A 21,013-nucleotide genomic window follows, 5' to 3' on the forward strand; every position below is an offset into this window, starting at 1 on the left:
AACATGTGATGGACAGATAACGGGTGGATGACGGATGGAAGAATAGATAGTGGACGGATAGGTGGATGAACAGGTAGATGGTAGACGTACGGATGGGTAGCCAGACGGACATAAGCAAGGATGGCAGTAGAATGATGGTTAGATGGATGGGCTGATGACTGATGGTGGGTGGATGGTAGACAGATGGGTAGATACCAAATGCATGGGTAGATGGTGCATGGATGTATGGATAATGATGAACAGCTGATGGTGGGTGGATAGACACATGCCTGATAGATAACAGATTGCGGCTGGATAGATGGATAGGGAATGGATGGTGGATGAATGGATGGGTAGTTGAATAGATGGATGTGGGATAAATGGATGGGCAGATGGAACAGAGGGAGGGATGGATGGATGCATGGATGCACGCACAGGTAGATGAATGGATAAGCGGTGGATGGGTTGACGGTCAAGAGATGGCAGAGGGATGGGACCAATACGCAAACCAGGAGCAGGACAGCAGGCGAGGGGGAGGCCTGCTGGGTCAGAGACGACCGCCTCCCAGGGTCAGAGATGACCAATTCTGGGGACAAAGTATAACAAGTTGAAGGTCCTTAAATCTTATTTTCCATGTCTGGTTCAGCATCTTTCAAAGCATTCATGTGACCCAGGTGTGCTACTGGACCAGCATCTGAGAGCCTGTCAGGTACGTAAGTGTGTACAAAAAAAGAGCATGGGAACCTAAACCGCAGAAGTAGCTATATGGCGGGTAGAAGCCCAGAAGACCCTGCCTCGACCTCAGGGCCCAAGTCCCCAGCAACCACCCTCCCCACCTTCCCCCTACACACAGCCCTGCTCCTACGTGAGGACTCCCTCACACACCAGAATTTCTCAAGCTTATCTTCACTAGCCCACCTCCAGGGGCTTTAGTGGTCAAGGGTGCAGAGTTGCCAACCCACAGCAAGATCACTGCTGGAAGGCTCAGATTTCTGGCCTCAGCATCTGCCAACAGTTCCTCGAGGAGGGACATGGGGGCATGCACAAGGGGGGAGGCTGGCTGCAGGAGGGGGCTGCCCACCTGTGACCTTCAGCTGGGCCTCCGAGCGACATGAGCCCACTTGGAAACTGATGGTTCCAGCGTCCTCAAGGGTCACCTGATGGAACAGAGATGCACGCGTCAGGCTGGCACTGCCACTTCAACCACCCCGACTTTGCAAGTCGCCAGCCCAACTGCACCGGAGCTGGAAACTTCCCTGTCTCCCAGCCTTTGGGGAAGCAGGTGCGAAGGCCCCGGGAAGCACTGCAGGGCACAGGAGGTCTGGGGACACCACCTTGTGCAGGGTGAGCAAGTGGAGTGTGCCATGCTCCACCGTGATGTCATTCATCTCGTTGGCCTGCAGGGGCACGCCTCCCAGGGCCCAGCGGGCCTCCTGGCCCAACGCCCTTGACAGTCGGCACCGGAAGTGGGCGTCCTGGCCCTCGCTGAGCTGAGCATCCTGCAGGGGCTCCAGGATGGTCACCTCAGGAACTGCACGGGGTGAGGGCAGGGTAGGGGCACGGCATCAGCCTCCGTGTCGGAGATGCCCCGCCCCGCACCGTCAAAGCCACCTCCCAGGCCCCTGGGCCTGCCCCCAGCATCCCAGCCCCAACTCCTGAAGACAAGCACACGGGGGGCCGCTCTACGGCAGCATCTTGGGTCACCCCAGAATCAGTCATTCAGCGCCAGCTCCCCCCCCTCAAAGGCAGGAAGCCTTGCCATCTCTCTCTGTCCCCTGACAAGGTCTTAACCAAGGGGGGGCGGTTCCAGCCCGCAAGTGCGGTGAAGCCCGGCTCCTGCTACCTCGGACGGTGAGTTGGGCAGAGGACGTGTGGCGGCCCACGTGGAAGGAGACAGTGCCAGCGTCCTCCGGGGTCACGCTCTTCAGCCGCAGTGTGTGGGTGCGGCCACCCTGCACCGCTACTTGGGTCACCTCGTTGCTCTGCAGCGGCAGGCCCTGCAGGCGCCACTCCGCATCCACGCCAGCCTGTGACACCTCGCAGCTGAACTCCGCTTCCCCATCAGCCTGGACCTCGGTGTCAACCAGGCCCCGCACGATGGTCACCTCAGGCTCTGGCGGGCAAAGGGGGCCTTCACCAGCCAGGTCAGAGCACCCAAGCCAAGCTCCCATATCCCCGACCCCAGCTCCTCCCCAGGAAGCCTCCCAGGCTCTCTCACACTTGTCTCCTGCCACAGCCTCTGCCTGCCCCATGGGGGATTCAGCACCCACTGTGCTCACAGACACAGCTCCCTCTCGTGACACTGAGCTCCCGGGGACAGGGCTGGGCTGGGGGTGCCTCTGCTGGGAGGAAGCAGGTGGCTGTGGGGTGGGGGGCTGCTTGTGCCCCTCCCCAGCCTGTGGCCAGCCCTGCCCTGGCTGGGACATGATGGAAGCGAGACCTTCAGGACAGACAGGAGCTCAGAGAGAGTGGCCCAGGCCTGGCTGCCCCACCTGCAGGCGGGGGGTGGGGGTGGGAGGCAGGGCGGTGAGCGGGGCGACGCTCTCCTGTAGGCACACCAGCCCAGAGCAGCGCAGAGGTGAGCACAGGAAGCCTGTGCCCCAAAGGCCTGAGAGCCACCCCGGAACAGCAGCTGGTGGGGGGCTGCTGAGGGAGCCGGTGTGCCCCCGCGGCAGCTGTGCGGGCGGCGGGTGAGGCAGGGGGCGCTCACCTTTGACTTTGAGGAAGGCCAAGGTCTTCTGGCTGCCCGCCATGCAGCTGTACTCGCCCACATCCTTGGCCTCAAGCCCGTGGATCAGCAGCTCACACGTGGCCCCCTGGCGCCGCATCTCATACTTGGGACTCACGTGCAGCTCCACACCCTCCTTGAGCCACAGTACGGGGGCCCCAGACTCCGAATCACTCAGCTGGCAGCAAAGCCGGGCCACACCGCCTGCCTCCTGCTCAGCACTCTGCAGCTCCATCTTAAACACGGGCCTGGGGGCTGGGGAGGAGCAGGGAGGGCACTCAGAGCTGCTCATCAAGGGGCCTGGGGGCTGGGGGGGCAAGGAGGGGTGCTCAGAGCTGATCATCAAGGGGCCTGGGGGCTGGGGGGCAGGGAGGGCACTCAGAGCTGCTCATCAAGGGGCCTGGGGGCTGGGGGGGGCAGGGAGGGGTGCTCAGAGCTCATCATCAAGGGGCCTGGGGGCTGGGGGGGCAGGGAGGGGCACTCAGAGCTGCTCATCAAGGGGCCTGGGGGCTGGGGGGGCAGGGAGGGATGCCCAGAGCTGATCATCAAGGGGCCTGGGGGCTGGGGGGGGCAGGGATGGGCACTCAGAGCTGCTCATCAAGGGGCCTGGGGGCTGGGGGGGCAGGGAGGGCACTCAGAGCTGCTCATCAAGGGGCCTGGGGGCTGGGGGGGCAGGGAGGGATGCTCAGAGCTGATCATCAAGGGGCCTGGGGGCTGGGGGGGCAGGGATGGGCACTCAGAGCTGCTAATCAAGGGGCCTGGGGGGTGGGGGGGCAGGGAGGGCTCTCAGAGCTGATCATCAAGGGGCCTGGGGGGGCAGGGAGGGTACTCAGAGCTGCTAATCAAGGGGCCTGGGGGCTGGGGGAGCAGGGAGGGCTCTCAGAGCTGATCATCAAGGGGCCTGCTGGTTTTAGGGGGTCCCAGGGACTGGGGGAGGGCAGGGGCCAGTGGGAGGCTCACTCCGGACAGAGAGGCTGGCGGTGCTCTGCTCGTGGCCCGTGTCACAGGTGTAGAGGCCAGCATCCTCCTGCTCGGCCCCGTGCACCAGCAGCTCAGCGGCTGTGCCTTCCAGCACCATCTGGTACTTGGCACACGGGAAGAGCTGCAGGGAGCCCTTGCGCCACTCCACGGTGCTGCCTGCCCGGCTCAGCTCACAGCGCAGGCGAGCCGTCGTGCCCTCGTCTACCTCCTGGGCCTGCAGCTCTCGGAGGAACCTCACGGGCGCAGCTACAGGCGGAGGCAGAGCGTGAGGGTGGGAGCAGCTACGGGGGCGGGGGGCCACAGGGACGCAGCTCTCGGGACAGCGGTGGGCGGGGGGCGTCACCCCAGGTCTGCCCATCCCGTGGGAGCCAGGGTCACCTCCCCCGTGTGTGCCCTCAGGAGACGGCAGCAGGTTGGGGGGGGCGTCACCCCAGGTCTGCCCACCCCGTGGGAGCCAGGGTCGCCTCCCCCGTGTGTGCCCTCAGGGGATGGCAGCAGGTTGGGGGGGCGTCACCCCAGGTCTGCCCCCCCGCCGTGGGAGCCAGAGTCGCCTCCCCCGTGTGTGGGGCCGGCCTGGGCGCGCACCTGTGATGGAGAGGGTGGCGCTGGTGGTCTGGGAGCCGCAGCTGCACGTGTACTCCCCCATGTCCTCCCGGCGCAAGCCCCTCAGCACCAGCTCTGCCACGTGGCCCCGCTGCCGCGGCTCCCGGCGCCCATCGGCCTGCACCTCCAGGCCCCCCTTACTCCAGACGACAGCGGCCCCAGGCTCGGAGAGCTCACACTGCAGGATGGCCGAGGTACCCTCCTCAGCCTGCAGGCTCTGCAGCGGCTTCCGGAACACCACCTGTGGGGCTGTGGAGCGGGGATGGGGTGGAGGGGAGAGGGAAGGTCAGCCCCAAGCCTGAGGCCCAGTCACCCAGAGAGGAGACTGGCACCCCAAATCCAGTCAGACCCACTGAGGGCCTTGGCCAGGCCTGCCTCACCCGCCCACAGGACGCACTGCCTCAGGCTCCTCTGGGGGATCGGGGTGGGAGTGGGTCACAGGCCGGGGTCTACTCTAAGGGAGAGGACGGACTGCAGTGGGGGCCGCAAAAGGGACCCTGGGTCTGACCCAGGGGGTTCTCATGCCGACCTCCACCCAGGAAGCCCACAGGCAGGTCGGTGTCCCTCCAGCCATTGAGGTGGGAAAGGGGGGACCTGCTAAGCCCCCAGGGTAGGGCCACGACCCCCAGATCCTGACTAGAGGCTGTGGAGCATGGGGGAACGTGGACTGCATTAGGACAGGCAGGGTGCAGGCACGAGGTGGGAATTCCATCACACATGAGGGTGAGCCGGGGAGGCCATCCGACTAGAGAGCACAACCCAGGCATGGGGACACTGAACAGAGAGTTTGGCAGGTGAGCAGGTGGGTGACAGACAGAAGCTGCACACAACACAGAGGAGACGGCTGCCCACGCGAGGCGGGCATGGGCACAGGAGACGGGCATACACACAGGCTCCCAGACGAGCCCGCAAGCCCGTCCTCACCCGTGACTGTCAGCGTGGCTGAGGTCCTCTCCTGCCCGCACACGCATGAGTACTCCCCGGCATCCTCCGCGGTCAGCTCACGGATCTCCAGCTCACACACGGCTCCCTCCTGCCTCAGGCTCACTCTGTCCCCGGCTCTGAGGGTCTCGGGCCCCTTCCTCCACTCCACAGGGGCCGCCTTGCTCAGCTCACAGTGCAGAGTGACCGTGGTCCCCTCCACGGCCTCTTCCTTCTTCAGACCTTTTGTGAACTTGGCAGGCAGGGCTGGAGATGGTCAGAAACACACAAAAACTATCACACTTTCTGAACACACAGTCCACAGGATGTGAACAGTGCACAGAAGACACAAAACCCAACTGGACTTGGCCCACCTGCTGGGGGGCCAGCACACACTGTGACTGTGACTTTAAAAGGTCCAACCTGTACATGCATCACGGAACAGACACGGGACACGACAGGGAGAACAGAATTATTATGGGAGGAAAAGGAGCACGATAGTGCATTAGCAAGCTAGGAAAGGGAACTGAGAGCAGAGAGACGGAGGGCAGCCGTCAAATGCCAGCCCACGTGGCCACACGCGGTCTTTACCCCTGATGGCGAGCGTGGCTGAGGTCTTCTCCTGCCCACACACGCACGAGTACTCCCCAGCATCCTCCGTGGTCAGCTCACGGATCTCCAGCTCACACACAGCTCCCTCCTGTCTCAGGCTCACTCTGTCCCCGGCTCTGAGGGTCTCGGGCCCCTTCCTCCACTCCATGGGGGCCGCCTTGCTCAGCTCACAGTGCAGAGTGACCGTGGTCCCTTCTGTGGCCTCCTTGCTTCTCAGTCTTCCTATGAACTCAGCAGGCAGAGCTGAATGCAGTAAGACAAACGGAAGCATCAGAGTCCTGGGGGAATTTTGGAAGCAGGACGTGACAAGACAGAGAAAAAGATATAAGCTCCCACAGGACACAGGACAGAACCTGCAGTGAGACAAGAGGTGTGAGGCCTCTCAGAGCCTGGTTTCCCATGGTCCACACAACAGCCCGGGAAGGAGGAAGGAGCTCTGGGGAGTTACGGGAAGAGGGCGGCGCTGAGACGGGGAGGGAAGGAGGGATGAGTGCAGGGAGACGACACGAAGTCAGTGACTGGTACCAAACCCAGCTCCGCCTGCCACACGCGGTCTTTACCCCTGACGGTGAGCGTGGCTGAGGTCTTCTCCTGCCCGCACACGCATGAGTACTCCCCAGCATCCTCCACAGTCAGCTCACGGATCTCCAGCTCACACACGGCTCCCTCCTGCTTCACCCGCACTCTGTCCCCAGCTCTGAGGGTCTCGGGCCCCTTCCTCCACTCCACAGGGGCCACCTTGCTCAGCTCACAGCGCAGCTTGGCTGTGGCCCCTTCCGTGGCCTCCTCCTTCCTGAGACCCTTCAGGAACTTGGCAGGCAGGGCTAGAAATGGGCAGAAAGACACAAAGACTCTTGGGCTTTCTGTACACACAGATGAAGTAGGAAATGGAGAGTACACAGAAGACACAACACCCAACTGGACACAGGTATGCTGGGTGTGCCAGTACACACTGTGACTGTGACTTTAAAAGGTCCAACCTGTACACGTGCCGAAGAACAGACGGGGAACGTGACAAGGAGAACAGAATAGTTAGGAAAGGAAAAGGAGCCGGGCAGTGAGTGAACAGGGCAGGAAAGGGAACTGAGAGCAGACAGGCAACAGCAGCCACCAAACGCCAGCCACGTGGCCACACGCGGTCTTTACCCCTGATGGTGAGCGTGGCTGAGGTCTTCTCCTGCCCACACACACACGAGTACTCCCCGGCATCCTCCGCGGTCAGCTCACGGATCTCCAGCTCACACACGGCTCCCTCCTGCCTCAGGCTCACTCTGTCCCCGGCTCTGAGGGTATTGGGCCCCTTCCTCCACTCCACAGGGGCCGCCTTGCTCAGCTCACAGCGCAGCTTGGCTGTGGCCCCTTCCATGGCCTCTTCCTTCTTCAGACCCTTTGTGAACCTGGCAGGCAGGGCTGGAGGGGGTCATAAACACACAAACACTATCAGGCTCTCTGAACCCACAGAAGGAAACAGGATACAGAGAGTGCACAGAAGACACAAAACCCAACCGGACTTGGCCCACCTGCTGGGGGGCCAGCACACACTGCGACTGTGACTTTAAAAGGTCCAACCTGTACATGCACCACGGAACAGACACGGGACATGACAGAGCCAAAGGAAATAATTATGGGAAGAAAAGGAGCAGGCTAGTGAACGAGCAGGGCAGAAAGGGAACTGAGAGCAGAGGGACAAAGGGCAGCCGCCAAACGCCAGCCACGCGGCCACACGCGGTCTTTACCCCTGACAGTGAGCGTGGCTGAGGTCTTCTCCTGCCCACACACGCATGAGTACTCCCCAGCATCCTCCACGGTCAGCTCACGGATCTCCAGCTCACACACGGCTCCCTCCTGATTCACCCGCAGTCTGTCCCCAGCTCTGAGGGTCTCAGGCCCCTTCCTCCACTCCACCGGGGCCGCCTTGCTCAGCTCACAGCGCAGCTTGGCTGTGGCCCCTTCCACGGCCTCTTCCTTCCTCAGACCTTTTGTGAACTTGGCAGGCAGGGCTGGAGGGGGTCAGAAAGACACAAACACTCGAATGCTCTCTGAACCCACAGGTTAGATAGGTCCTGGACATCACAGAGAAGACACAGCACCCAACTGGACACAGGCCACAGGCTGGGCGCCCCAGGCTCACACTCTGGACTACGGCCCCTCAGCCCAGTCTGTCCAGTGTGCCTGTGGCCCCTTCCACAGCCTCCTCAGGCCTCATGTCTGTGAATCTGGTGGGCAGCGCAGGAGAGGGCTAGAAGGTGCGGAGAACATCGGATTCCAGAGGCCACTGGGGGACAGGAGGTGACAGGATAGAGTGAAAGACACAGACCCCAAAGGGACACAGGACAGAACCTGCAGTGACACGAGGCTGGGAAGCAGCTCAGAGGCTGGCTCCTTGCGATTCACACACTTGCCAGGAAGGAGGAAGGAATTCTGTTTAGTTATGGGAAGAGGGTAAGGCTGAGATGAGGAGGGATGAGTGCAAGATGCTGTGAGTCAATAACTGGACACCAAAACCCAGCTCCGCTTGGCCACATGTGGTCTTTACCCCTGACGGTGAGCATGGCTGAGGTCCTCTCCTGCCCGCACACGCACGAGTACTCCCCAGCATCCTCCACGGTCAGCTCACGGATCTCCAGCTCACACACGGCTCCCTCCTGCCTCAGGCTCACTCTGTCCCCGGCTCTGAGGGTCTCAGGCCCCTTCCTCCACTCCACGGGGGCCACTTTGCTCAGCTCACAGTGCAGTATGGCTGTGGCCCCTTCCGCGGCCTCTTCCTTTCCCAAACCTTTTGCAAACTTTGCAGGCAGGGCTGGAGATAGTTGTAAAGACACAGACTATCACACTTTCTGTATACACATCAGAAGCAGGACATGGGCAGTACATTGAAGACACAACACTCAGTTTGACTTGGCCCACCTGCTGGTTGTGCCCAGCACACACTGTGACTGTGACTTTAAAAGTGCTGATCTGCACACACGCCACAGAACAGACAGGAAACGTGACAGGGACAAAATAGTTTCGGAAGCAAAAGAAACGGGATAGCAAGTAGCAGGGCAGAAAGGGGACTGAGAGCAGAGAGACGAAGGGCAGCCTCCAGACGCCAGTCCACGTGGTCACACGCGGTCTTTACCCCTGACGGCGAGCATGGCTGAGGTCTTCTCCTGCCCGCACATGCACGAGTACTCCCCAGCATCCTCCACAGTCAGGCCACGGATTTCCAGCTCACAGACAGCTCCCTCCTGCCTCAGGCTCACTCTGTCTCTGGCTCTGAGGGTCTCGGGCCCCTTCCTCCACTCCACGGGGGCCGCCTTGCTCAGCTCACAGCGCAGCGTGGCTGTGGCCCCTTCTGTAGCCTCCTTGGTCTTCAGTTCTTTGATGAACCGAGTAGGCACGGCTGCAGAGAGTTAGATGGACAGAAGCCATCAACCCCAATAAAGGACTGGGGGGTCTCACCTGAACGTTCAGGATGGGATAGACGCAGGATGGGGGGAGGACGTGGAAGGAAGCAGACCAGAGCATGTGTGACAGTGCAGTCCTCTCCATATTGCTCAGTAAGTTGCAGGTTGCGAGAGACTGGCTCCGTCCAAGCCCCTTTTCTTCTCAGAGTTCATCTGTCCTACTTGTGTCTTTTTCTGTTGTCTGACGGCCTACCTCATCTACACCCAGAGTCCACACCATGCTCTTCCAGCTCACGACTTACACATACAGCAAAGCAATGGACAACTCGCCAGGAGGCACCTTCCAGCCGTGAGAACCACTGCCCCACTGACACCCCTCGTTTGTGCTTCCCGTCCCAGGTAAGGCGTCAACCACACGTGGCCCACGTCTGGGCACACTGCAGGCCTTCCCTGCCTTCACCAGGTCCCACCTCATTCACCTTGCACCTCCTTTCCTGACCCCACTGGACCCCCACTCTCCTGACTCAGATCTCTTAGACCCCAGTGGATTCCAGCCTTGGCCTTCTAACCCTGCCCCCTAGCCCTCCAACCTGCAGTCCGCTCTCGCATCCCAATTCCAGGCAGAGCGCGAGCTTCACAAGTTCCAGCTGATCACACCTCATCCTGGTTACACCCTGCTGTGGCCTGAATCACATCCCTCAAAATTCGTACGTTGGAGCCTAACCCCAGATGCAGAATGGAGATGTATTTGATGAGGCAGCTGAGGTGAACGAGCTCACTGGGGTGGAAGCTAACCCAACATGACCGGTTCCCTTAGAAAAAAAGAGTATATTACGACACAGATGCACAGACAGGGATGACCACGTGAGGGCGTGGAAAGAAGACGGCCGTCTGCACGCCAAGGAGAGAGGTCTCAAGAGAAACCAGCCCTGCCACATCCTAGCCTCAGGCTTCCTGCTTCTAGGGCTGGGAGGAAACCATTTTCTGAGGTTTAAGCCACTACTAACTGGTAAGCCATTTAGATTTTGGTACCAGGAGTGGGCTGCTACTGTAACAAATAGCTAAAATTATGGAGTTCTCTTTGGAACTGGGTGATGGGTGGAAGCTGGGAGAGGTCTGAGGTGCATGTTAGATAAACCTAGATTGCTTGAAGAGATTTCCAGTAGAAATATGGATTCTAAAAGTGCTCCTGGCGAGGCCTCATACGGAAATGCATCGTTGGAAACTGGAGAAAGGCAATCCTTTTATAAAGCAGTGAAGGATTTGGCTGAACGGTGTGTCCCAGAGTTTTATGGAAGGTAGAACTTACAAGTGAACTTGGGTATTTTTAGCTGAGGTAATTCCTAAGTCAAGCATTGAGGGCACAGACTGACTGCTCCTTGTTGCTTATGGTAAAATGTAAGAGAAAAGAGTTATATTGAAGAAGGAAGTATTTAAACAAAGAGAAACCAAACATGGATACATTAGAAATTTTTCAGCCCACTGAAATTTCAAAAAAAAAAAAGAGAGAGAGAGAGAGAGAACACTTGTTCTGGAGAAAATACTAAATGTGTGGTTGGAAATCATTTGGTAAAGAGATTTTTAAGTGGGTGTCTCGGATCCAATCTTAGAAAAGCCAGAACAGAAATGGAATCACCCAGGAGGCTGTGTGGAAGACTCTCTTGTCTGAAATCTTGGACTGCTGTGAATTATAAAGGAGACCACCAAGGCTTCTGAGAATTTTGTATCAGCAGAAAAACTGCCAGCCATGAAAATCAGGCTCAGAAGGGACAGGATGGAAGATGGATGGGCCAATATAGCTATGCATCTGGGACAGGGACCACCCTTAACAGTTGGGAATAACCCCAAAGGCAATTCAGAAGTCAGCAAGGCCACAGCATCCACAGTCCCAGGAGGCCACCTCTGTGCAGGGCCCAGAAGACAGGGTATTGAGCCAGAGGATCATTCTCTAATCTTGAAAATCTCACAGAATTTGTCCTTAGTAGGTGCCAGATTTCCATGGAACCAGTGGCTTCTTTCTTCTTTCCTACTTCTTTCTTTTGCAATGGGGAGATCTACCCCAAGCCTGTTTCACTGAAGTATTTTGGAAGCACAGAACTTGTCTGATGTTTCCGGTTTACAACTGCAGAGGAATTCTGCCTCAGGATGAATCATACCTCCAGTCTCACATACACTTGATTTAGATGAGATTTAGATGAGACTTTGGATTTAGCCTGACACTAAAATAGGTTAAAATTTTGGGGTTTGGGGTAAATGTACTCTGCATGTCAGAACATGCATTTTTGGATCAAGAAACCGAGTATTACGGACTGAATCATTTTGCTTTTCAGTCAGTCATGTCCAACTCTTTGCGACCCCATGAACTGCAGCAGGCTTCCCTGTGCATCATCAACTCTCAGAGCTTGCTCAAACTCATGTTCATCAAGTCAGTGATGCCATCCAGCCATCTCTTCCCCTCTCACCCTCTTCTCCTCCTGCCCTCAAACTTTCCCAGCATCAGGGTCTTTTCCGATGAGTCAGCTCTTCGCATCAGGTGGCCAAAGTATTGGAGCTTCGGCTTCAACACCAGTCCTTCCAATGGACATTCAGGACTGATTTCCTTTAGGATTGACTGGTTTAATCTCCTTGCAGTTCAAGGGGCTCTAAAGAGCCTTCTCCAAAACTACAGTTCGAAAGCATTAATTCTTTGGTGCTCAGCTTTCTTTATGGTCCAAATCTTTATGGACTGAATCATGTCTCCCCTCAAATTTATATACTGAAGTCTTAACCCTCAGCAACTAAGAATGTGAATTTATTTGGAAATAAGGTTTTTGTAGAGGTAATTAGGGTAGAATGGAGTTACCGGGAGGGTGACTAATTCAATTTAACTTGTAAGTATTCTTATAAGAAGAGAAGATTAGAACACAGGACACGCAAAAGGGTGACCAGGTGAGGATAAACAGAGAGCGTGGCTATCTTCAAGCCAAGGAGGGAAGTCTCCCGCAGACACCTGGATCCTGGACTTCCAGCCTCCAAGACTATGTAACCTGCATGTCAGAACACACATTTTTGGATCAAGAAACCGAGTATTATGGACTGAATCACTGGATCACTGAATCAATGAATGTGTCTTTTGAGTCACCTGTATGCGGTATTTGTTACACAGCCTAGGTTTTCTGAGACAGAGCTCTTTAGAGACTGCACAAAAGTTCCAAGGTCAGTCAAATGCTGTCTGATTAGCACAGCACTGGAGGGCTTGGTCTGCCTGCCGCCTGCTCCCTGCACTCCCAAACACTGTGCTTCAGTCCTCGGTGCAGCTCTCTCACCAGCATGAACGACCCCGCTGCACACCTGGGTCCGGAGCCCGCACACACCCTCAGACCCCACTGCACACCTGGGTCTGGAGCCCGCACACACCCTCAGCCTCAGCCTCAGCCTCGGCTGAGGGCAGCTCTCTAAACCACAATGCCTGTTTGCTGGTGCCTCCCCGAGAGTGTCCTTGCACCAGGCACCCCTGGGATCTGCACCCACAGGGCCTAGGCAGGGTTGGCCTGTGTTTCTGTGAAGTGGGCTGTGACCCTGAGACAGCAGGAACACGGGGAGAGCACACTACACGTGGCAGAGAGGAGTCACGAGCGTGGCCACGTGCAGTCTTCACCTCGACACCGGTGTGGCCACACACCCCCGCCCCCCGCAGAGTCCAGGTGTCGGATCTCCAGCTCACACGCGGCCCGGTTCTGCCCCAGGCGCCCTATGTCCCGTATTTGAGGAGCTCAGGCCCCTTCCTCCACTCCACAGGGGCTGCCTTGCTCAGCTCACAATGCGGGGTGGTTGTGGCCCCTTCTGTGGTTTTTTTATTCCTCAGGTGTTTTGTGAAATTGGTGGGCAGGACTGGTCACAAAGACAAACATGCCATCACACTAGGCGAACACACAGAGAAGACACCAGGGGAAAAGAACAGCGGGAACACAACACCCAAGCGGACACGGGCCACGCCTGGGCTGGGCCACAGACACGCCATGCCTGGGGCTTCCCCCAGCGCAGCCCTGCAGTGGACTTCCCAGGCCCCTTCCTGGGTATCCACCTGACAGGCAGGGCTGGGAGCATCAGTGACACGGACACCATGAGCTTCTCTGGAGAACTGTTGGGAAGGAAGTGACAGGATGGGGGAAACGACACGGACTCCGACAGGATGACAGAACAGCGTCAGTGGTGACACAGATGGTGGGAAGTGGACTAATTGCTGGTTTCCTTTGGTTCACACATCAGCACAGGAGGGTGAAGGAGGTTCCACAGTCTTCTGGAAACAGGCAGTACTGAGACAGGGAGGGAACATGGAGCGAGTGCAGAAGGACGCGTGAGGTCAGTAACTGGACACCAGACACAGCTCCGCCTGGCCACACGCGGTCTTTACCCCTGACGGCGAGCGTGGCTGAGGTCTTCTCCTGCCCACACACACACGAGTACTCCCCAGCATCCTCCACGGTCAGCTCACGGATCTCCAGCTCACACACGGCTCCCTCTTGCCTCAGGCTCACTCTGCCCCCGGCTCTGAGGGTCTCGGGCCCCTTCCTCCACTCCACGGGGGCCGCCTTGCTCAGCTCACAGCGCAGCTTGGCTGTGGCCCCTTCCACGGCCTCTTCCTTCTTCAGACGTTTTGTGAACTTGGCAGGCAGGGCTGGAGATGGTCAGAAACACACAAACACTATCACACTTTCTGAACACACACAGTCCACAGGATGTGAACAGTCCACAGAAGACACAAAACCCAACTGGACTTGGCCCACCTGCTGGGGGGCCAGCACACACTGTGACTGTGACTTTAAAAGGTCCAACCTGTACATGCATCACGGAACAGACATGGGGCATGACAGGGAGAACAGAATTATTATGGGAGGAAAAGGAGCACGATAGTGCATTAGCAAGCTAGGAAAGGGAACTGAGAGCAGAGAGACGGAGGGCAGCCGCCAAACGACAGCCCATGTGGCCACACGCGGTCTTTACCCCTGACAGTGAGCGTGGCTGAGGTCTTCTCCTGCCCGCACACGCACGAGTACTCCCCAGCATCCTCCACGGTCAGCTCACGGATCTCCAGTTCACACATGGCTCCCTCCTGATTCACCCGCAGTCTGTCCCCAGCTCTGAGGGTCTCAGGCCCCTTCCTCCACTCCACCGGGGCTGCCTTGCTCAGCTCACAGCGCAGCTTGGCTGTGGCCCCTTCCACGGCCTCTTCCTTCCTTAGACCCTTCATGAACTTGGCAGGCAGGGCTGGAGGGGGTCAGAAAGACACAAACACTCGAATGCTCTCTGAATCCACAGGTTAGATAGGTCCTGGACATCACAGAGAAGACACAGCACCCACTGGACACAGGCCACAGGCTGGGCGCCCCAGGCTCACACCCTGGACTATGGCCCCTCAGCCCAGTCCGTCCACTGTGCCCGTGGCCCCTTCCACAGCCTCCTCAGGCCTCACGTCTGTGAATCTGGTGGGCAGGGCACGGGAGGGCTAGAAGGTGTGCAGAACATCGGATTCCAGGGGCCACTGGGGGACAGGACGTGACAGGATAGAGTGAAAGACACAGACCCCATGGGACACAGGACAGAACCTGCAGTGACGCGAGGGGGGGAAGCAGCTCAGAGGCTGGCTCCCTGTGATTCACACACTTGCCAGGAAGGAGGAAGGAAATCCAAAGTTACGGGAAGAAGGGGGCTTCCCCGGTGGCTCAGTGGTAGAGAATAACCCTGCCATGCAGGAGACGCAGGAGACAGGTTTCATCCCTGAGTCGGGAAGATTCCCCTGGAGGGGGGCATGGCAACCTACTCCAGTATTCTTGCCTGGAGGACCTCATGGACAGAGGAGCCTGCTGGGTAAGGTCCCCAGGATCACAAAAGAGGACAACTGAAGTGACTAGGCGCAGCACAGCACTGCACGTGGAAACAGTGCTGCCGAGGCGAGGAGGGAGGTGGGCTGAGTGCAAGAGGCCGTGAGTCAGTAACTGGACACCAAACAGCTCCGCCTGGCCACACGCAGTCTTTACCCCTGACGGCGAGCGTGGATGAGGTCTTCTCCTGCCCACACACGCACGAGTACTCCCCAGCATCCTCCGCGGTCAGCTCACGGATCTCCAGCTCACACACGGCTCCCTCCTGCCTCAGGCTCACTCTGCCCCCAGCTCTGAGGGTCTCGGGCCCCTTCCTCCACTCCACGGGGGCCACCTTGCTCAGCTCACAGCGCAGTTTGGCTGTGGCCCCTTCCATGGCCTCTTCCTTCTTCAGACCCTTTGTGAACTTGGCAGGCAGGGCTGGAGGGGGTCAGAAACACACAAACACTATCACACTTTCTGAACACACACAGTCCACAGGATGTGAACAGTGCACAGAAGACACAAAACCCAACTGGACTTGGCCCACCTGCTGGGGGGGCCGGCACACACTGTGACTGTGACTTTAAAAGGTCCAACGGTACATGCGTCACGGAACAGACTCGGGACATGACAGGGAGAACAGAATTATTACGGAAAGACAAGGCACAGACTAGTGAGTGAGCAAGGGAGAAATGGGAACTGAGAGCAGAGAGACGACTACGTTGTTGTTCCGTGATTAAATTGTGTCCAATTCTTTGCAACCACGTGGACTGCAGCATGCCAGGCTTCCCTGTCCTTCACCATCTCCTGGAGATTTCTCAAATTCATATCCATTGAGTGGGTGAGGCCATCCAACCATCTCATCCTCTGTCCCCTCTCTCCTCCTGCCTTTCATCTTTTCCCACATCAGGGTCTTTTCCGAGTCCGTTCTTTGCATCAGGTGGCCAAAGTGCTGGAGCTTCAGATGGGCAGCCACCAAACGCCAGTCCATGTGGTCACATGCAGTCCTCACCCCTGACAACGAGCCTGCCCAAAGACCTCTCCTGCCCACACACACTCCCCTGCAACGATTAGAGCAGAGCCATGATCTCCAGCTCACACGCTGCCCCGTCCTGCCCCAGGCACAGTCTTATTTCCGTCTCAAGGGTTCTGGTCCAATCCTCCAGTGCTCATGGACCACCCTGCTCAGCTCACAGCACAGTATGGCCATGCTCCCTTCCGTGGCCTCTGCATGGTTCAGACCCTTTGTGAGCCTGGCAGGCAGGCCTGAGGAGGGCTATGAAGTCACTGAGAACATCAAGACTCTCAGGGCAACTCTCTCCAGGACACAAAACCCCACAAACTGCAAACGACCACAGTACGAACAAGTAAAGAGAGGCACGGAGGGTGACGGAGGCAAACGTCCCGGAGGGAACAGCGGACACACAGCACTGGACACTGACGTCTACTGAACGAGGAACCGGAGCCAAGAGACATCTGCAGGCACCCAGGTGGGAAGATACAGAAAGGCACAGAATCCTACAGCGGGACACAGACCACACGCAAACATGAAGCCACAGGTCCCTGGGGCCTCTCACGGTCTTTACCCCTGACGGCGAGAGTGGCTGAGGTCCTCTCCTGCCCGCACATGCACGAGTACTCCCCAGCATCCTCCGCGGTCAGGCCACGGATCTCCAGCTCACACACGGCTCCCTCTTGCCTCAGGCTCACTCTGCCCCCGGCTCTGAGGGTCTCGGGCCCCTTCCTCCACTCCACGGGGGCGGCCTTGCTCAGCTCACAGCGCAGTGTGACCGTGGTCCCTTCTGTGGCCTCCTCCTTCCTCAGGCCCTTTGTGAACTTGGCGGGCAGGGCTGGGCAGGGTCAGAGTGACAACGGAAACATTAGACTCTCTGGAAAATGTAGGGGGGTCAGGATGTGGACACTTGATAATGCAATAGTCACACATTGGAGCAAATGAGGAATAAACGCTTAGACCCACAGACACATGGGCAGGTAGCAGCGCTTGGCGGGGGAGTGTGTGCAGAGCACAGACAGACCAGCAAGGAAACGGAATCCTCAGGGAGGACCTCACGGCAGGGACAGAACACGGAAATGGCCACAGTGCCCGCAGAAAGCGACGACAGATTGGAGCGGATGTCCTCCAGCACCCTCCACGGCCCAGCTTACCCCACACCGTGGCCACGGCCCCCTCCAGGCCTCATTCTTTAGTGACTTTACGGTCTCGAGGGGGATTGCTGGGCATGGAGACACAAAAAGAGCTACCTAAACTATCCCACGTGTCTCCCCCAGCATACCCTCTTGTCAACTCCTACTGCTGCCGGGGCCAGAGCCCGGGGCTGACAGAACCGGGAGCAGCATGGCCGGAAGGGAAGCACAAGCCACCCCAGTCCTGCCCTGTCGCCCTGGAGTAGGTGCCCCTGGGATCGGCACGTTCTGAGAAGCTGCTCTCCTGGACTGCTTGTAGCTGGGCGACTTGAGCGCTCCGCAGGCACGCTCAGTCGCTTTGTCGTGTCCAACCGTTTGCGACCCCATGGACTGTGGCCCGCTGGGCTCCTCTGTCCCTGGCATTTCTGAGGAAAGAATACTGGAGTGGGTCGCCGTGCCCTCCTCCGGGGCTCTTCTAGCCCAGGGATCAAGCCTGAGTCTCGTGTCTCCAGCGCTGGCAGGCAGGCTCTTTACCACGAGCGCCAGGGGGTTCTCTGGTCCGAGGCCCTCGGCGGTGCTTCCTCCCTGCAGCGGCAGCTGCTCCTGACCGTGTGACAGGCCTCCGAGCCCACACCCCTTGTGGTCTCCTGGTGAGTCTGAACAGTGTGCGTACCAGTGTCTCTGTGCTAGAGATGCTATGCTCCACTCATGAAGTTCACCCATGAAGGCGGCATCATGGCCTGACCTCTCCCCAGAGATCTGAGTTGTCTGTGTTCATGACGGCCCTGCCCAGCCTCAGGACCCTCTTCTTTACCGTCCCACCTTGTCTCATGAGCACACCCCAACAGGGCCCAGGATGTGAGGCCTCTGAGCACCTGCAGAGCTGTCCCCTTTGCTCTGGGAGGTCACGCCACACCTGGACAGAACCCCTTCTGTGGCCGCTGTCTAGAGTCGGCGCAGCCCCCAGAGGTGCCAGACACTGACCCCAGTCCAGCATGGGTGCCCACCTGCCCTCCTGGACCTGGCTCTGCTCCCCAGTGCAGCTTCCCGTCCCTCCTTCCTCTCCCGCCGTCGTCAAGCACTGTCCACGCCTATTTCGCCTCCACTCCACTCTACACCAGACCTCAGCTCCTGGCTTACCTCCACGTCACCTTCCGCAGGCAACTCTCACTCCCAGTTCACTTTCGCTTCAAACGCACCTCACCTCCACACCGAGGAGTCACCTCCACATCACCTCCAGCACGTCTCCACCTCCCCCACACCCCGAGCTCACTTCCCATAACAACCAGGCGCTGGACGGAAGACCCGAGGCCCTCCACCACGGCTCTCTCTCGGACTACCCTCCTAACACCCCTTCAACATCCCACCCTCAAGGGCCATGCTCTCATCTATTTCCCAGCTTCTCTCCTGTTACGCTCCCTCCAGAGGACCATAATTCTGTTCTTTCCCTATGTGGCTGCCCGCCTCCTCTTTCTCAGACGCGAACCCCTGAGGACAGTGAGGACCTTATCCTCTGCTCGTTATCTGAGAGAAGCGTGGGAGACTGTGGAGACTCCTGCTGCAACAATGCAGGAGATGCGCAGAGACATGAAAGACTGCAGCCAGACAGGGCGGAGCTGGAGGACACGATAAAGCCCGCAGACATGAAGCTGCTGCTCCACACGCCACACGTGGTCTTTACCCCTGACGGCGAGCGTGGCTGAGGTCCTCTCCTGCCCGCACACACACGAGTACTCCCCGGCATCCTCCACGGTCAGCTCACGGATCTCCAGCTCACACACGGCTCCCTCCTGCCTCAGGCTCACTCTGCCCCCGGCTCTGAGGGTCTCAGGCCCCTTCCTCCACTCCACGGGGGCCGCCTTGCTCAGCTCACAGCGCAGCGTGGCTGTGGCCCCTTCCACGGCCTCTTCCTTCTTCAGACCTTTTGTGAACTTGGCAGGCAGGGCTGGAGATGGTCAAAAACACACAAACACTATCACACTCTTTGAACACACAGAAGCAGTAGGATGTGGAAAGTACACCGAAGACACAAAACCCAGCTGGGCTTGGGGAGGCCAGCACACACTGCGACTGTGGCTTTAATAGGCCCAGCGGTGCGTGTACCACGGAACAGACACAGGACACAACAGGGAGAACAGAATAATCATGACAGGAGAAGAAACAGGACAGCGAGAGAGCAGGGCAGAAAGGGGACTGAGAGCAGAGAGACGAAGGGCAGCCACCAAACACCAGCCACGCTGCCACACGCGGTCTTTACCCCTGACGGCGAGCGTGGATGAGGTCTTCTCCTGCCCACACACACACGAGTACTCCCCAGCATCCTCCGCAGTCAGCTCACGGATCTCTAGCTCACACATGGCTCCCTCCTGCCTCAGGCTCACTCTGCCCCCGGCTCTGAGGGTCTCGGGCCCCTTCCTCCACTCCACGGGGGCCGCCTTGCTCAGCTCACAGCGCAGCGTGGCTGTGGCCCCTTCCACGGCCTCTTCCTTCCTCAGACCTTTTGTGAACTTGGCAGGCAGGGCTGGAGATGGTCAGAAACACACAAACACTATCACACTTTCTGAACACACACAGTCCACAGGATGTGAACAGTGCACAGAAGACACAAAACCCAGTGGGCTTGGCCCACCTGTTGGGGGGGCCAGCACACACTGTGACTGTGACTTTAAAAGGCCCAGCGGTGCGTGTGCCATGGAACAGACACAGGACACAACAGGGAGAACAGAATAATCATGACAGGAGAAGAAACAGGACAGCGAGAGAGCAGGGCAGAAAGGGGACTGAGAGCAGAGGGACGAAGGGCAGCCGCCAAACGCCAGCCACGCAGCCACACGCGGTCTTTACCCCTGATGGCGAGCGTGGCTGAGGTCCTCTCCTGCCCGCACACACACGAGTACTCCCCAGCATCCTCCGCAGTCAGCTCACGGATCTCCAGCTCACACACGGCCCCGTCCTGCCTCAGGCTCACTCTGCCCCCGGCTCTGAGGGTCTCGGGCCCCTTCCTCCACTCCACGGGGGCCGCCTTGCTCAGCTCACAGTGCAGCTTGGCTGTGGCCCCTTCCATGGCCTCTTCCTTCTTCAGACGTTTTGTGAACTTGGCAGGCAGGGCTGGAGATGGTCAGAAACACACAAACACTATCACACTTTCTGAACACACACAGTCCACAGGATGTGAACAGTGTACAGAAGACACAAAACCCAACTGGACTTGGCCCACCTGCTGGGGGGCCAGCACACACTGCGACTGTGACTTTAAAAGGTCCAACCTATACATGCATCACGGAACAGACACGGGACACGACAGGGAGAACAGAATTATTATGGGAGGAAAAGGAGCACGATAGTGCATTAGCAAGCTAAGAAAGGGAACTGAGAGCAGAGAGACGAAGGGCAGCCGCCAAACGCCAGCCCATGTGGCCACACGTGGTCTTTACCTGTGACGGTGAGCGTGGCTGAGGTCCTCTCCTGCCCGCACACGCACGAGTACTCCCCAGCATCCTCCGTGGTCAGCTCACGGATCTCCAGCTCACACACGGCCCCGTCCTGCCTCAGGCTCACTCTGTCCCCAGCTCTGAGGGTCGTGGGCCCCTTCCTCCACTCCACGGGGGCCGCCTTGCTCAGCTCACAGTGCAGCTTGGCTGTGGCCCCTTCCACGGCCTCTTCCTTCTTCAGACCCTTCATGAACTTGGCAGGCAGGCCTGGATGGGGTCAGAAAGACACAAACACTCTAATGCTCTCTGAACCCACAGGTTAGATAGGTCCTGGACATCACAGAGAAGACACAGCACCCAACTGGACACAGGCCACAGGCT

The 21,013-nt window shown here is 58.4% G+C and overlaps 1 protein-coding gene across 1 annotated transcript in view; it reads right to left on the bottom strand.

The window, feature by feature from the left end:
- The window catches only part of OBSCN (obscurin, cytoskeletal calmodulin and titin-interacting RhoGEF), a 223,775-nt gene that overhangs the window by 42,476 nt on the left and 160,286 nt on the right, over positions 1–21,013 (bottom strand). Inside the window, 18 exon segments of the mRNA XM_068979697.1 lie at positions 1,061–1,136; positions 1,314–1,510; positions 1,823–2,092; positions 2,690–2,962; positions 3,668–3,934; positions 4,274–4,540; positions 5,216–5,479; positions 5,804–6,067; positions 6,385–6,648; positions 6,971–7,234; positions 7,561–7,824; positions 8,361–8,624; positions 8,946–9,209; positions 14,197–14,460; positions 16,643–16,906; positions 18,883–19,146; positions 19,459–19,722; positions 20,636–20,899. Coding sequence (XP_068835798.1) covers positions 1,061–1,136; positions 1,314–1,510; positions 1,823–2,092; positions 2,690–2,962; positions 3,668–3,934; positions 4,274–4,540; positions 5,216–5,479; positions 5,804–6,067; positions 6,385–6,648; positions 6,971–7,234; positions 7,561–7,824; positions 8,361–8,624; positions 8,946–9,209; positions 14,197–14,460; positions 16,643–16,906; positions 18,883–19,146; positions 19,459–19,722; positions 20,636–20,899 — 4,518 coding nt within the window.

Source organism: Capricornis sumatraensis, chromosome 9 (assembly GCF_032405125.1).
Source record: "Capricornis sumatraensis isolate serow.1 chromosome 9, serow.2, whole genome shotgun sequence".
Classification (NCBI taxonomy): Eukaryota; Metazoa; Chordata; class Mammalia; order Artiodactyla; family Bovidae; genus Capricornis; species Capricornis sumatraensis.